The 16,324-nt window shown below is 37.9% G+C and overlaps 1 protein-coding gene across 5 annotated transcripts in view; it reads left to right on the forward strand.

The window, feature by feature from the left end:
- Positions 1-16,324, forward strand: part of TBL1X (transducin beta like 1 X-linked) — a 203,623-nt gene that overhangs the window by 177,061 nt on the left and 10,238 nt on the right. For all 5 annotated transcript variants that reach the window (XM_063341306.1, XM_063341312.1, XM_063341320.1 and 2 more), the window contains 5 exons: positions 6,009-6,150; positions 9,041-9,104; positions 9,208-9,305; positions 10,869-10,929; positions 15,125-15,246. In XM_063341306.1, the coding sequence (XP_063197376.1) occupies positions 6,009-6,150; positions 9,041-9,104; positions 9,208-9,305; positions 10,869-10,929; positions 15,125-15,246 (487 nt within the window). The remainder of the gene's footprint in view (positions 1-6,008; positions 6,151-9,040; positions 9,105-9,207; positions 9,306-10,868; positions 10,930-15,124; positions 15,247-16,324) is intronic.

The following is a 16,324-nucleotide window of genomic DNA, read 5'->3' on the forward strand; positions in this document are numbered from 1 at the left end:
AACCAGAGTATGTGCTCCAGTGATGGAGGAACCAGTGGGTGTTTAACTTTGCTGCAGGGTGCTAAGCACTGGTAGATGGATCCCTGGGACAGGTGTATCTTACACAGCTTCGAGTACACCCAGAGGATGATAATCAGAGCCATTACTGAGATGTCTGAGATAGAGGAGTACCATCTCTCTAGCCCTTCAATTAAGCTTTACCCTTCGGTGTAATAGGTCTTTCTTAATAAGCTTTGCTACTGATTCTGGAAGCACATAAATACATGCATGGTTAGAAAGTACAGTCAGGTGCTGTGTCTCATGCAGAATAATGGCAATGCAATGAAAATGCAAATAATGTAGAACCATGCAGCTTGATCAGATTTTAGCCTGCTCGCAAGAAACAAAGTATGTGATGCGGTTAGCCTTCACGTAATACAGCAGCAAGCACCTGATGAAGCTTACATGATTGAAATGGCATGGAATGCATAGAAGAAAATAAAACTAGAGGAAGAGAGTTGAGTGTCTGATTATGCCCCTGCACAAAGAAGTATTTGAGATGTCTGGTATAGTAACAGTGCAACCTTTCATCTACAGGTAAACTATGTATTACAGCAGCAATTAAGCAAGGGGAAGAAGTTCCCCAAGATACACAGTAATCTGCAGTTCTGTTTGTCTTTTACAAAGTAATACTTCAAAAAAGAAAACTGTAGTTAGTTTGATGTAAGAACACCGAATTGTTAGATTCTATAATAGCCATATTGTGCTGCCCGGTCCGTAGTTTTCTTCTGTTTTCCCATCTGCCTCATTGTACCCATCTGTTGTCTTCTTAAAACATACATATAAAAACTTAACTATTAAATAAAGGAAGTAAGACATTTGTTCTGTTTATAAAGTGCCTAGCACAACTGAGTCTCAATTTGTGGCAAAGTATTTTCTTCAAGCCTTATTATACAAGCAATAATTTTTTTCTAACAATTAGCAGCAGTTTAGACAGTAACCTGATGTAATCTTCAAAGCACTAAAAGAATAACGCAGGTTCACAATCTAATCTGAAGCAAGCTGTGTAGGGGATTTGTTTGTAGAATGAATTAGCCAAAACTAGGGCATTGGTTTCCACATTTAGTGAGTATCCCACTGATAGAAAGGGATTTTGATATTTGATGTCCCATCTACTCAATTGCTATGATTTTTTAGGGTGTGATGGCTAGCACAGGAATATTGACTCTCTGGATTTTGCAAAGGGCTATTTTAAAAAAAGACAAACAGTGGAGACAGGAATTTCTCTGATCAAACAGCCAGAAAAAATATATTCTGCAGCTGCTCTTCCTCTTCCACCACACCCATAACCTTTAAAGTGGAGGATGGAGGAGACTAGAGATACCAGTAAAGGCTATCAAAGGCATGACTGTCACCAAATGCTTATGACAAGAATGCTTAGATGTTAGGAATGGAAACATTATAATAGTACAGTAAAGTGCATACATACAGCCATGTAAGAGGATTAATTACCCTTTATGATGGAAATCAACATTCCCAAACAAGTTTGGACAGGTTAAAAAAAAAAAAAAAAGCAGGTGCTTGGCCAAATGTGAAGGTTTGGCCATTTCCAGCCATAATTCCAATTTTGCTCTTAAAATCCAATTGTCCTCTTCTTCAAAGACTGATTTCTTCCATGAGATATTTTTCAATATCTTAATTTTATGACACATGTAAATTATTACAGATGGTTATGTTCCCTGGGTAGTGCAGAAACCCATTACAGCTATGTCCGCATTAGTAAACGAACCATGCCTGGGAATATTCCTAGGCACTGAGGCCAACTGGCACAGAACGGCCAGTATCTGTGCTAGCAAACTGTCCTGGCTGCCAAACAAACTGCACGTTGGGAATTGTCCCTGAACTGTTGTAACCACCAAGCCATGCCCAGGAGTTATTCAGAGAGAACGTCAGGGCCCCGAGCAAGAGTGCTAATTAAAACAGGCTAGGGAATAACCTATCAGTCGGCTAGCGCAGGTGATCATGGTCCAGTGACCCGGAGTGTTCCTGAACATGCTTGAATTTCCCAGTATGGAAGTGGATGGACTGTGAATGTCAAGGTTGCCAGAGCCTTGAACTCCAAAAGATTTGCTAGTTGAATTTAGGCTCCTCTCTCCACACATTCAGCTGCTGCTTCCAAGAGTGCGCTCTGTTCTCTTACATCCAGCCGTGCCCTTCAAGTAATTCACATAGCCGTGAAGCAGAGGGACCTGGCCTCATTCCCAAAAGCCAACAATAGGTTTCTTTGCTTATCTTTGCTGATCTATACCAGCCTCTTTCACACAGAGGAACTTTGTCTCTTGCAGAATGCTCTGCGCACCTTCGCTCTCCCTAGTCAGCAAAATAATTAGCCGTAGAAGCTGTTGTCCAAGGTCTTTCAGTCATGGCAGTGTCTCTCAGAAGCAAGAAAGGATGTATCTAGGCCATCAGCTGTCATCATCTTTGGGTTTTATATGACGCTTTGAGTTACTGTATTCCTCGTATCAGCGGTTTAGGATCCATTGTGAATTACCTTTCTGAATAATCCTTTTGAATTACCAGATTGAGAGGGTTGATTTCACACACCACCTCCCTAGTCAGTGCCAGGTGTTAATTTTGCTAACTGTAAGTGCTTATTCATTAGCAGCATTACTTTACTGGGGCTGGCTTCCTCATTGCATCAAATCAGTTAATGTAAAGCAGTCAGCTATGAGGTGAAGTCTACTTGAATAACCCATAGAATTAGTGTTGTATAATTAGCGGGACAGAGATCTCCCTTTGGATACCTCCGAGGCACTTCCCTCTACTGACTGCCTAGGAAACGTAAGCGCTTACTTTTAGAGAACTGCTTTTAAAGAAAAGTTAGGTGTGTAAATTATAAGGAGGAGTTTCATCCCCTTTGTGCTTTTAATAATCTCTTTTAAAATAAAATAATAAAAAGTCTAACTTGTTTGAGCCAGAAGTGTTAAATACACATTAACGATGTTGCTTATCAAAATAACAGTGATTATAAGACTTGCAGCTGAAGATTAGAAATACCAAGGTTCAACAACCGTCTTGCAAATTTCTTTACCCAACTGCAGCTGTTTTAACCTCTCTGCTGACAGTTGTGGAATGGGGATTTTCTATGTCACAAATAAAATTCTGCCAACGTTTATCCACCTTGATTCATGATTATACCGGGACTGGAGAGCATGAAATAAAATTCTTTCAGAACTGGCCTTCCTAATATTTGGCAGTGCTCTACCCTAGGGCAGAACAGTATACCTATTACTCAAGTGTTCATGACTTGCATGTTGGAATGAGCTGCTTTATCATGCAGATAGAAATGCTTCTGTGGGCTAAGGAGATTAAATATCTTTCTGAATTGTGCTTGAACTATGGTCCTCTAATAAGGCAGGGTTCACTGAATCATTCAACAGAAATCAGAATACTTTCCAGAGCAGAGAATACTCTTTTTTTTTTTTTTCTCTCCCAGCAACAAAAGGGAAGACACACAAATACCCCTGCCACACACTGGTAGGCTTATAAAGCCTCTCTGCAGGGACACATAATAGCTTATGTAGCCTTAGGAAGAAGAAAATGGAAAAACAAAATTAAAATACTGGAAAATAAGATTGCCCAGGCATCGCCAGAAAACTGACTAAATAAAACTGTTGAAAAACAGAACATAACCCTTTTAGAACTAGCAAATAGGATATTGTGTTTGATAGCCAAGTGGCTGAGTACTTCATTCACAGGGTCCAATAACAAACTGGATTATTACAATGAGGGCAGGAGTGGCCTGGAGTCCTATATAGTGGAGAAGCCAGCACTCAAGGAATTTCCTACTTAGCATGTTAACCAGTAACCCAAACCTATGAAAGACTTACTCCCCTTCCCATTACTGTAAATTATCACAAGGAAAAATGTTCTTTAACTTCTGAGCCTCGTGATTAACTTTGTTAATTTTCTAGCCAACACATACAAAATTGTTGTTCGGTTTTCCAGACCTCTGAAAAATAAGGAGTTATATTACAGTCACAGCTCTGTATGGTGGCAAAAATTATTCTGATTTGAATTGTTTTGTGAAAGATTTGTTCCAAAAATTAAAGAGTGGCTGTACCAGCAGTAGCTTGTGGTTAGGCTGGCAAAGCCCTGGCCAGCCCATCACATCTGAGCTCGACCCAAAGGGTTCAGAGGACAGGGAGCATGTTCCCTAGGCGTGCCATGACCCAGCGGAGCTCAGAGCCACTGATACAGGCAGAGAGGTTTTTGCTTTTACAGTTGAACTGTTGTTCATGTAAAGTTTGGTTAAATTATTCGTAAAATAATACACAAAGATCAATCAAGTTTGCTACTTGATTGGTCAATATTTGCACTCAAAGACGCGTGAAGTGTTTAAAATTTGCCCAGGACTTGTAGTATAAATAATTCACATGTTTTATTAGAAGACCAAGATAAAATGTAATACTCTTTTGTGATAGATTTCCTTTTGAGTAAAACATGGCTTATCAAAGCAAAAATGGGTGTCAGGTTTTTAGTCTTCAAAGAAAGACTTTTTCTCCTTGATAGCATAAAGGAAAGGAAGTTTTAGTCATTACTTTAAAAAAAGGAAAAGCTAACACATCAGGTATATCAACAGTGAAATTTCATCTTGACTGTATGAATTCTTGAAAATAGAAGAGAGATCCTAATTCTCCTCCAAGATTGTACTTACTGCATGTAAATGAAAATTACCCTCTGGACAAAACAAGCAATCTGGGGTACTTTGATTGTTTTGGTTGTTGTTATTGATTGTTTAAACAAAAGTGGAAGGAGGGGAGGGGAGGGGAGGGGAGAAGGAGAGACAAATCCCAATAAACTAGAAAGCGTAATATCTTCCACTCCATTGCAAATTGATTTCTGACCTCAGAGACGTTTTTCATTGGAAGAAAGATTTATACAGAGTGAAATAAAATGTGTTATTTACAAGCAGATTATGATAACCTCTTCACCTCCTCCTCACAAATTTTTCTAGACAAAATCAGGGTTTCAGCCTGCAATAAAAAGATCTCCCTAGAAAATATTTGGTCTATAAAATAGATTAAAATCCTGATGGTGTGTCTGTCTTGCTCTATTAAGTCAGTAGTTATTTTGCCACTTTTTTGGGCAATGTGAGCTAAGCAGGCAAGCTACAGACAGCAAAGGACCCTGTAGACATGAATTTTAAAAATGAAAGTAGGATGAATTTTAAAAAATTAATTTAAATTACCTTTCTACTTCCCTAATCTTTAGATTCTCTGTTTTGATTTAATAATGGGAGACCGTTTTGCAAAGAGCTTCTGTCAGAGGCTGTGTTCTCGTCTGTCCTGAACAGAAGTAGCTTATGAAAGGGCCATGGCCAAATTCAAGGCAACCTGAAGTTCACCTGCTGCTCCTGCCCTAGCTGTCAGAGGAACCCAGGCAGGACCAGGGAGGTGGCACCGCAGCACCTTTGTCACACTGCTAGAGGTCCCCTTCTCCCCAGCTGCTGCCAAGGTGACAGCCGGCACCTCTGCAGATGGTGACCCTGCAGGTCCCATCATGCTGTGTTGAGAGCATACTGCAGCTCCAGGGGAACATCAGGGATTTGATGAGCCATTGGGAGCTAATGGGACTGTGTGCACTTTTTATGTGTGGCATGTGGGCATAGCTTTTGTTTTTCTGTCTTTATTGGGGTCTCCACAGTGTTACGTTTGTAATGTTGAGTTATCTCAGTTATGGCAATATCAACTTTAGGTATGAAATGCAAAATGTAGAGAGCAAGCAAATGTATTTTAGGTAAAAGTTTTCTGAATAAAGCAAACAATAATGTGGATTTAGATGATATGTATAATTTAAATGTGTTAGCTTTTTTTAAAAGGTATATGGAGTGCAGGAAGTGTTGGAAAGAAAAATTACTTTATAAAGGCTGTGATGTTCTCTCAATGAAAACAGAAATAGAGGTTTTTACATTGTTTGCTGGGCTGGCACCAAGAGGAGTTTTCATCTGTGCTCAATTGCTTTTATAGATCTGGAGACTCAACAGCCAGAATATGGAATCTCAATGAAAACAGCAACAGTGGTTCCACTCAACTAGTTTTGAGGCACTGCATAAGAGAAGGAGGACATGATGTCCCCAGCAATAAGGATGTGACTTCATTGGACTGGAATGTAAGCTAACTTCTAAGACCGTGCGTAGTTTTTAAGTGTCTAAATTTAATTCAGAGGCAATTACAGCTGCTGCTCTGTATCTTTTATATCTGAGGTGACCAGAAGCTCTGTCCTAACCTACTGACCTCTTGTTTGAAATACTCATACTAAGCTGAACTTTCCCGTATATGCTTTGATTTTCCAGGACTGTTGCCATCTTCAAGATAATTAATGATGTATTTTTATCTCTGTTTTAGGAGCATGGGTAAAAATAAACTCAGCTAACTTTAAGATTGAACAAGCAATCTATGTAGTAACGAAGCCTGATTAATAATGTATTTGCATCTCATAGTTACTTTATTTTGGCACATAAGGAGATATAAGCACCAGCTATACTTTTTATGAGGTTGGACTATCAAGACCCTCTCTCATTTGAATGATGCTGGCCGTAGCGAAACATGTTCACGTTATTGTCTTTATCTTGGTCGGAGCATGTATAGTCATTCTCTTTTTACCTACCCACGTTCTGGGTGGAACTGTTCTGCCTGATGCCCTTTTTACTTTCATCCTGCAAAACCTTCTGTCTTAGATAATATGGTCCTGCACAGAGAAGACTGAAGTGAGCAGAGAGGATCCTGCTAAGAATCCCCAGTGTCTGGGCAGTGTCTTTGAGCAGCTTTAAGGCTGCTTCATGCCTCCTTTCTGCCACCAAGCATTGTAAAAAGAACTTATAAGACCTTGCAGGTACCTTAATTAATTTTGAGATCACTTGCATTCTGTCTGTTTTGCTGGTATTGGTACAGACAGCGTGATCGCATTGGTCTTGTTTTCGTAGGAATACAGATTAAAAATTAAATACCAGAAAGCATTCTTAGCAGTTACATACAGTCTCAGTTGCTGGCCAGAGACCAAGATTCAATTAATCTTTGCTGCAATATTATTGTCCTTCAGGTGAGCTAGGTGCTTCACAAAAGTAAAAGATAATGCCACTGCACAAATCAGCTTCCCCCATGTATTTTGGATTTGACACAATGAAATAAGTTGGTGAATAGTACAGAAAGCAGAGATAGGTTAACAAAGCAAATAAAGATGAAACCCAAGAATGTTCATTAATTCTTTCCTGTGGATATCACGGTGAAGAAAAATAGTTGGGAAAAACTGAATTGATGAGTAGGAAAAGAGTAATTGAAAGAGGAAAATATGTAAAGGTGAAGAACAGTTATGAGAAATGTTGTCATTTCAAACATATTGGGCATCCTCTAGTAGTTCCTGTAGTACTTCTCCTGTAGTAGTTCCTTACCTTTCCAGACTTCATTGATCACTTATACTTCATTTGCATTGTCCTAGTACTGAATATAAGGAAATGTTCCTAGTTTGAACACTTGAAGTGCTTCCAACTTACTTTGAGTTTTCCAAAGAATGTGAATTACCACCAACAAATTTGAATAAACTATACAGCTAGTCCCTTAGCTTTCTTTCCCTTTTCTCTTTTTGCTCTTGTCACCTTTGTTCTGATCAGAGGACCAGATAAGTATATATCACAGAAGCTGGCTTGGTTTTGGAATTTCTCCCCCTACATCATTAGACATTTGAGTTAAATCTACAGCTGCTCTGACTCACTCTTTTTGGAGGGTTGGAGTGGACATATGTTCTAAAGGATTATTTTATGCCTTTTCCTAATTTTCTATTCATGATGCTAGAAATGCCATCTGCCATTATTGTTTATTTAGAACCATAATATTAATCATATTTCACTGTGAAATTTTAACACTGGTGATATTAAATAGGCTCTTCTCTGGTTTATGTGATTTATGTTATAATAAGAAAGGTTATTTCTAGAGGCCATATTTAGATCATGTCCTTTGGGTACCAAGGGTAGGATTCATCTCCCTTAGGTTTGACCGTCTAAACTAGTCATCTAGACTCCCTCTTAAGTCAGTAGAAGCAGAGACGTGAGCTTTTGTGCTGGTCTGGGCAGAGTCTAAAGTGAATGGGATCATGAATTACACTCCACAGGTGGGTGATGCTGTTAGTTATAGAGGGAGACTAGGTCACTCTCTTAAACTAAGTCATAACTTCTGGACGTCTGGAGATAGATGGCATGAATCTCACTGCTAATCCAGGTGCTGAAATGTTTCAAGACTAGACGCCCAGCTCTGACAGTACTGATCTCACCAGGTTGCAGAGTGGAGTTCCTTTTTAATTATTCTCATTCTGGCCCAATAACTCTAGCATTGTTGGCTGCAGAGGAGGTATCCTTCAGTGAAGGACTGCATCCAGCAGAATAGATCTAATTTGCTGCTGCGATTCCTGGGCTTTTTTTTCTCCTTATTGGAACCCATGAATCCAGCTTTTCTCAGGCTGTCCATCATGGTACTGGGCCTCTAAGCATGTGTGGAAGTCTATCTGTAGACAAGTAGGAAGCAGCTTGTTTGTGGTAGATAGCGTTCAAGGTGTTGACCATGAATGTAGGTGGCTCAGGTGTTTAGGTCCTTCTTTCAAGTATAGGTGCCTAAATTTCACTGAAATGGGATTTAGTCGGGATTTAGATGACCAGTTGATGTTTTATAGGCTCTTTATGTCTAAGAAGTAGTACCAGTTTGTTATCTGGAGGAATCCCATAGAATTTGTTATATCTTATTTTCTTTTTCTAATCCTTTTGATTAAATTGCTCTTATCTGGTGGTTTAGTCCAGTATTTCACAATATGTTAGAGGGTTTTATTTCCTCTTTGCTGACTTCAGTAATAACCTTTAGTTTAAATCATAATATAAGCTGTCTGAATGTATGGGCTCAGGTTTCCCATAAATCACAATGCACAAACCTTAAAAAAAAAGAAATTAAAAGAAAAATGTTCATTGAAACACATTTCATCTAGTATCGACCTTTGCCATTTATATATATCCCAACAGAGTGATGGAACACTATTGGCTACAGGCTCGTATGATGGTTTTGCAAGAATATGGACAGAAGATGGTAAGTCAAACAACATTTATTGTTCTTAAGCATCGAACAGGAATGAACTATAATTTGGATGATTTCTAAACAAATTGTAATATTAACCTTTTCTTTATTCCAGGTAACCTTGCAAGCACCTTAGGTCAACATAAAGGTCCAATATTTGCCCTGAAATGGAACAAAAAGGGGAATTATATTTTAAGTGCTGGTGTTGATAAAGTGAGTTTTAAAAACACATTATTCTAACATATAAATGTGCTGACTCAGTAAGCTTGTGCTGTTGAATTCTATAAGATTATTTTTTTCTCCTCCAGGCATCCTGGAGAGTTTGCTTTTCTTTAATATGTTTTAGTGCATGTTGATTACATTTTTGAGGCTGCATAAATGTGTACTATTTTTATGTAAAAGATTTTACTTAAAAAAAACCAACTCTGCTTGCCCCCTGTGTAAAATTGCATCATAAACGTTTCTCAGTTAAGGAAAGCACTGTTTCCACTACTTATGTTTATAATTTCATCGATTGACTATTTCCAGGAAGGAAATTATCTTAACGATACTTGACCTTTTAGTTTATCTAATTATTGAAACACTTGTATTTGAATAAAATAGATATGACTTCCTATGCAAATATGCAAAAAAATGGTAGTTCTGAACTCCAAATCAAGCAAAACATGGTAGTTTCAGCTGCATGCGTAATAGAGATTAAAATGAACAGATGACTGATGATGATGAGCACAAATCCATTAAAACTGAAACTGGAAAGTACACAGCATTCATCTTGCCTAACTTTTGATGTCTACAAAATTAGACATCCTTGGCTTCCCTTGTAAAATTGGAAGAGAAAAATGGCGCTTCCAAGTTGGTTGTATGGCCAAGATGAGTCGTATGGCCTGTGTTGCAGTGAGCTGCCCTGATAGTGCTCCTCTCCAGCAACCGACAGAGGGAGTCTAGGGAAACCTGCTCAGGCTTGTACATCTGTTTTGTATGCTAGATGAATCCCTATATTTTCACATACTTGTGAAAATGGGAATTTAGTTTTATTTGTTTTAATACTGGCTTATATTCAGCTACGCTTGTCTCCCAATCATAGTTCCATTTTTCTGCCAAACATGTTCCCAATAACAGCAGTGATTCTTTAGATGATCCATTGCCAGCAAGATGAGGCATCCTTCATTTATTTTCTGGAAGCATATACTCCCAATACATTGACAATTCACTCACAAGGTGGTATTGAACTCCACAGGGTAGCTGCTGACATGTGCTGTGAGTATGGATTAAACCTGTAGTAAGCAAATTACACTTCTGTCTGTCCCACCACAGTGGCAAGAAATGATATGTACTCTGCTGCTAAATAAACATTTCACTTGGTGGTTTAATTGTTAGAAATGTAGTATCGCGTAGTTTTGGAATAGAATTCAGTTTGCATCTTTGAAAAGGGGAAAAAGTCCTCTTTGAAGAAGGTAACTGAAACAGCTGTAACAAAATGTGTATTAAAAATGTGTACTGCTGTCATCTAGCATCATTCAGACAGAATATGCCCATCCTTAGTAGTTATAGTACTTCATGTAGGGGTGATACTTCCTTATCTGCACTTAGATTATTATTTTGTAATGTTTGGAAGTGATTTCTGTTTTTTCAGCTGTTCAGCACACAAGGCTCTCTGCAGTCAATAATTTTATCAGTCCATCTTTTAGAATTGCTCCTCAGTGAGGGTGCTTTCTGTTTGTTTTCTCTGAGCTGAGCAGTCACTAATCTTTTTTTCCCCCCTTCTTTCGGATGCAGACAACAATAATCTGGGATGCTCACACAGGAGAAGCTAAACAGCAGTTTCCTTTCCATTCAGGTAATTTCTGCATAACTCCTGTTGGTAAAATGAAATGCAGTTTGTAATTTTGTCAATGTAATTTATCCTTTTGTAAAAACCTATCTGCCAGGGAGAAGTTTGAACCAAGTTTTTTTGTGCTTTAACTATCCTGTGTATCATGGCTTATGGGTTTATTCTTTTTGCAGAAAGACTGGGTTCTGTGAAAATCAGCTTTGAAAGTCAAACTGATTCTAGGAAAGGATTTATACACCAGCCATGTCTACCTAGCTGAATGATTCTGTCATTATCTATGAGCTTGAATAGTACCAAGTGGTGATTTATGAAGACACTTTTCGGTGGAAATGTCTTCCACTCTTTCTGCTCCTGTTGCAATGAAGCTGACTTGAGACAGAAGCAAATGGATCTCCCATGTGCATTCACCACTGAAAGCATGAAAATCCTCAGGAATTTCTTAACTTTTAATTTTGACTTGAAGTTCTTCAGTATTTTTTTTTTCTCTGATTATCAGAAGTCAATTGCCAACCTTGAGTTTCAAAATCTCGCTGCACCAAAACTTTACTTGGATGGTTGTTCATAGACCTGATCTGCTTCAAGAAGACAGCAGATGTCACAGATACTAAGTAATCTTGAGCAACAGGCAATCATTGACATAATCTTAAATTTACTTGAGACCAGACTTGTAAGATGATGACTGAATTCATGATCCAAACTGGATAAGTTGTCACAGTGAAGTATTTTTAAGGGACATAGTCAAACTGAGTTTAAAACCACCAAAATATTCCAGATTCTGATGCTAGAAATGTTCATCTTCCTGTGTGCTCACTGTAACTAATAATGTTTTTAATACAGCAGGCTTTCACAAGGTGCTTAATGGTGTTTAAAAACATGTATTTTACTACTCATTTTCAAACGTTAAGTTGCACAAGCTTTTCGCCTCAATTTCTAGTTTTGTCATTCTCACATTTTCACATATGTTACAAGTATGCAAGAGCAATTGAAGTGGTTATTGAACAGAAGACAAAAAGTATGTCCATGCACACAGCAGATCCATACTCTGCATTTTGTCACTCATCTTCTTGCTTATTAATTCAGCTGTCAGTTTGAAGGAGCCAGTGTCTGCTGACAGATTTTCTCATTGTGGCATTTATTTATCTATCATAACTGTTCCACAAAAGCAAACTATGCACTGTATAGTGATGTAGTTAATGAAACACTTAAGCCTTTTAATCCCTAACTATTGATCTAAGTTGTTGCAGATTCAGAACTTTCAGAATCATGTTCACTGATGCGTAGCTGTCTTAGCAATGATGTACATCAAGGACATATCACTCCATTCCCCTTTTAGCTAGTTGAAAACTTAACTATGTCTTGCAGTGCAGTATGCCGGTGTCCATCTACATTCATACATTTTTTAAAAATTCTTTTTTACATGTGCTGTTTGTCTTTGGACCATAAGACACGATTGAATTGGGGATGTGGAGAGGCTAATTATTTTTTTATTATTATTATTTCACATATGTTTTCACAGGGAAGTAAAGCAATTCGTTGTTAAGGAAACTGTTGATAGGCCAAAAGCATATGTACAACAATAAGCCCTTTAAAATCAGTTGGAGCCTTTGTCCTCACAGAAGTCTAAAGCTACAAAGACCGTGTCCTCCTTACATCACTCACTCACCAGAACAAAGTAACAGCAGTTTCCTTACCGTATCTGGAATCTGAAAATCTTGTCTACACTAGGATGAAAGGTGGCATTTTAACAATTAAAAGTCTAGTCTAGACAGACTACAGTTCCTTTAACACATAGTTGTGTGGTGTACTTCTTTGCATACTTCTTTGAAGTCCAGAGATAGTTAGCCTGACAATAACATAAATTTTTTACTCTCGGCTGCTTTACAACAGCTTGTTTAGTTTACAGCCATATGGACAAAACTGTCATGTTAAAATAAAGAAGTAAAGGAAGATTCTTTCGTCTAGGCCTTGAAGGCCTCTTTAGCACTGATGTTCCCATGTAACTTTAAGGTTTTATGGTCCAAATATGTAACTATGTGGATAAGTAGCTTCTACGGTTTCATTATTCTTTGCAAAATTATGAGTCATCATAGGGCATTTGATCAAAATATGTGTTCACGAAGCTTATTTCTTTAAGGCGGAGTGGAATAATCCAGTTTTCACATCTAGTGATAGATGCAGACTGATGTCTATGCATGCAGGAACAAATTGGTTAAGTGATACAATAAAAAGCATTTGTATGACCCAGTTTTAGACATCTAAGTGCTCTGAATCACTCCCTGCAGAGGCTTAACTCTCTCCACTTCTGAGCTCATAATTCTGAATCACACCTAAATTTGATCAGAAAAAGCTTAAATTAACTGATAATTATTGTAACACTTTTATTGTTGGTATTTATTTTAGCTGTATTTCTTAGGGGTTTGTTGCGGCTTTTATTAGATGATATTCTAATTGTTTTTATGCAATTGGCCAGTATCCTGTGGTTTCGGAGACACTTTGGCAATTTGATTACTTGCATCAAAAACCATGTTTGGTTGTTTTTTCCAGACCATTTTCTGTAGTTACTTATCCAATAAACATATGATTAAATATACCAATAAATGAATCAGTATTAATTATCAACACTCTATGATTCAAATTATGCTGCAGTGCAAATCCATTGCTTTAGGTGCCAGTAGCTCTCAGAAAATTACTTTTCAACTCATACGTTTCATACTAGATATTAGCCCTCAAGGCATATTGCTATTAATGAAGATAGATTTTTGTTTGCTCTGAAACAGTAATATGAAGCTTGCAGCATAAAAATAAAGACAAACAGGCAGTTAGAGAAACAAAATCGTTTTCTGTTTCATGATCCTTATTCATGTTCATTGGAAATCTCAGAAGTAATCAGCCTTCCTCACACAATTTTCCTTTGTATTTCTGCAATTTAGAAATCTCTTGCCTATCACTCAGAATTATTGAGCTTTTTCATTAACATTCTAAAAAAATTATTTTTTTTAAACAATTTCAGCCCTCCATGCTCATTTAGGGAGCTACCTGATGATTTGGAACATGACATGGTTCAGTCTCATCTTGCAGTTCATTAAAATTATAGCAGGAAAAAACATACTTAAATATAATAGGCTTGGCAGCATGGATATCTTTTCACCTCTGTATTACAAAATTATTTATCTGAACGTATTTGAATAAGGCATTTCTTGATTTCATTTAAATGCTAAACTTGCATTGTATTGTTGCAAGCAAAGAGATTCAACTTTGCTTCCTATATGCTGGTCTTGTTTCTGACACATTTGCTTCTCACAGGAGTGTGCTGAGAATGAAGATTTCTGTATTTTAGCAAGTCTTATGTCATCCTCTGGAGGGCAGCTGAACTCTCTCTTGAGCAAAAAACCAAGCAGCAGTCACACAAACACAAGCAAGCTCTATGTCAGGAGTTCCCTCCTACTCCTGCACATGCTTTCAGTCTCCAGTGACATGCTGTAAAAGGGTTTTTTTTGTTGGTTTTTCCACGCTTTTAGCAAAGCGTGTGTGTTGCACACAGGCACTAGTTAGATGTTCACGTGCTGTCTGTGTACAAAGTTCCATTACTTCAGTCCTAGTTAATATCAAACCCTCTACAGAAACTCTTCCTCTCATTTCAGATGAGCTTTATCAATGTCTCTATCTTAAATCAATCCCCAGCTAAATTAAACTGAAAGTAGATATTATTAATTCACGTGTCTGCAGAGAACGGTAGGTTTTTGTTGGTGGTTGCATAAAGATAGTGCAAAGGATGGTGGTCACCTGCTTCTTCTCCCTCCCGTGTGTTGTGCCTGGCATTCACAGGAACATTTTTTTCTAACCCAGATGAAGTTATCCATGTTTTTTCTGGATTAGTTTCTTTGCTGAGCTGGCTTACAGAGGAATGAATGGTAGAGAAGTGTCCAGCGGGGAGGGTGGAGGCAGATTGTTTTGTCCCCTCTTATGTAACTTTACCCAAAAGATTTTTATAAATAGGTGCCATACAGAGCATCCAGATTACCCACTCCAAGAGAAAAAATAATTTGTGTCCTTGTGGCTGTCCCTGTCATCCCGGTAACTGGTTGTAGGTGACTAGTTTTTAGTCTGTTTGATCCAGACGTGTGACGGGAGGAAAATTATTTGGGATGACTGTTTCTTTGCTGTGTTCCTTGATGTTCTTTCCATTGTTTGTACTTCACAGCTCCTGCTCTGGATGTAGACTGGCAGAACAACACTACTTTTGCCTCCTGCAGCACTGACATGTGCATTCATGTATGCAGACTTGGCTGTGATCGTCCTGTTAAAACCTTCCAAGGACACACAGTAAGTTTAAGAAGTCCAAAATGTTAGTGATAAAGTCACAGCAGCATGTTAAGATGACAGCAGAAGATGTGTTTGCAGGGTGTGTTCTAGCACCAAAGTTGTTACATCCCATTGCTTTCCTAAAAGCATATTCCTCGGGAGTGACTCACTGCCTGTGAGAAGGGATAAACTGTTCTACATCACCGTAGGAGGCAAAACCTGCAGCTTAAACAGTGAGATTATTTATAAGTAGCATGAGCTGCAGACCCAGGGCACGTTAATAAATACGATTACTTTTTTTCCGCTGGCTTAATTTCCTTTAGTAAATGAGAACTATGAATAAGGAGAGAACAATTTACCTCCAGTCATTGTTCAGTTTTAGAATCAATTTCATCTAATAAGATCTATTTAAGATGTATTTCACCTCTCTTTTCCTGGTGGTATTTAATGACTGTCAAAGGCTAGTTTTTCTAGTTTTCGTTCATGAGAAAACTGCTGTCATATACTGACCTGTAATTTAGATATTAACTTCCAGAACTTGCTGTCTCCCCACTGAGGAGAAGTTGCGCATTTGGAGACCTTTAGCTAGTCTGTGGTTAAACTGATGTTTCATGATAGGTTGTACATTCCTACCAACAGACTGGTGTTTTTCATGATTATATGAAATGTGCCATTTTGCACATGATCTAAATTTTTATTTCAAATATCTGTACAGTTCCTTTTAATTATGACTGAAACATGTAAAATGGATAAAGCAAAATGTAAATGTTTTCCAGGATTATTTTCACTGAGACACTGAGCCAATTTATGTTTTTAAAAAACAATCTTTCCCTTTTTATGAAATGCTTTTTTTCCCCATATGTATGGCCTTCAAAAAAGCACAGAAAACTTACTGATTACCAAGGGGATACAGAAGGCTTACTTAATTACAAAGTGCTATAAAGATTGTTAGAGAAAGCATCGTAAACTATTCAATATTCCATGATGGATTTTATTTGCACATACACCTCTCTTTAGAGAGACCGGCATTGTTGTAGAGCTGCAATACTAAGAATATTAAACTCCACAAAACTTTACATCCCACCGGTTTTTTATATTG

The sequence above is a fragment of the Chroicocephalus ridibundus genome, chromosome 1, assembly GCF_963924245.1.
Source record: "Chroicocephalus ridibundus chromosome 1, bChrRid1.1, whole genome shotgun sequence".
Taxonomy (NCBI): Eukaryota; Metazoa; Chordata; class Aves; order Charadriiformes; family Laridae; genus Chroicocephalus; species Chroicocephalus ridibundus.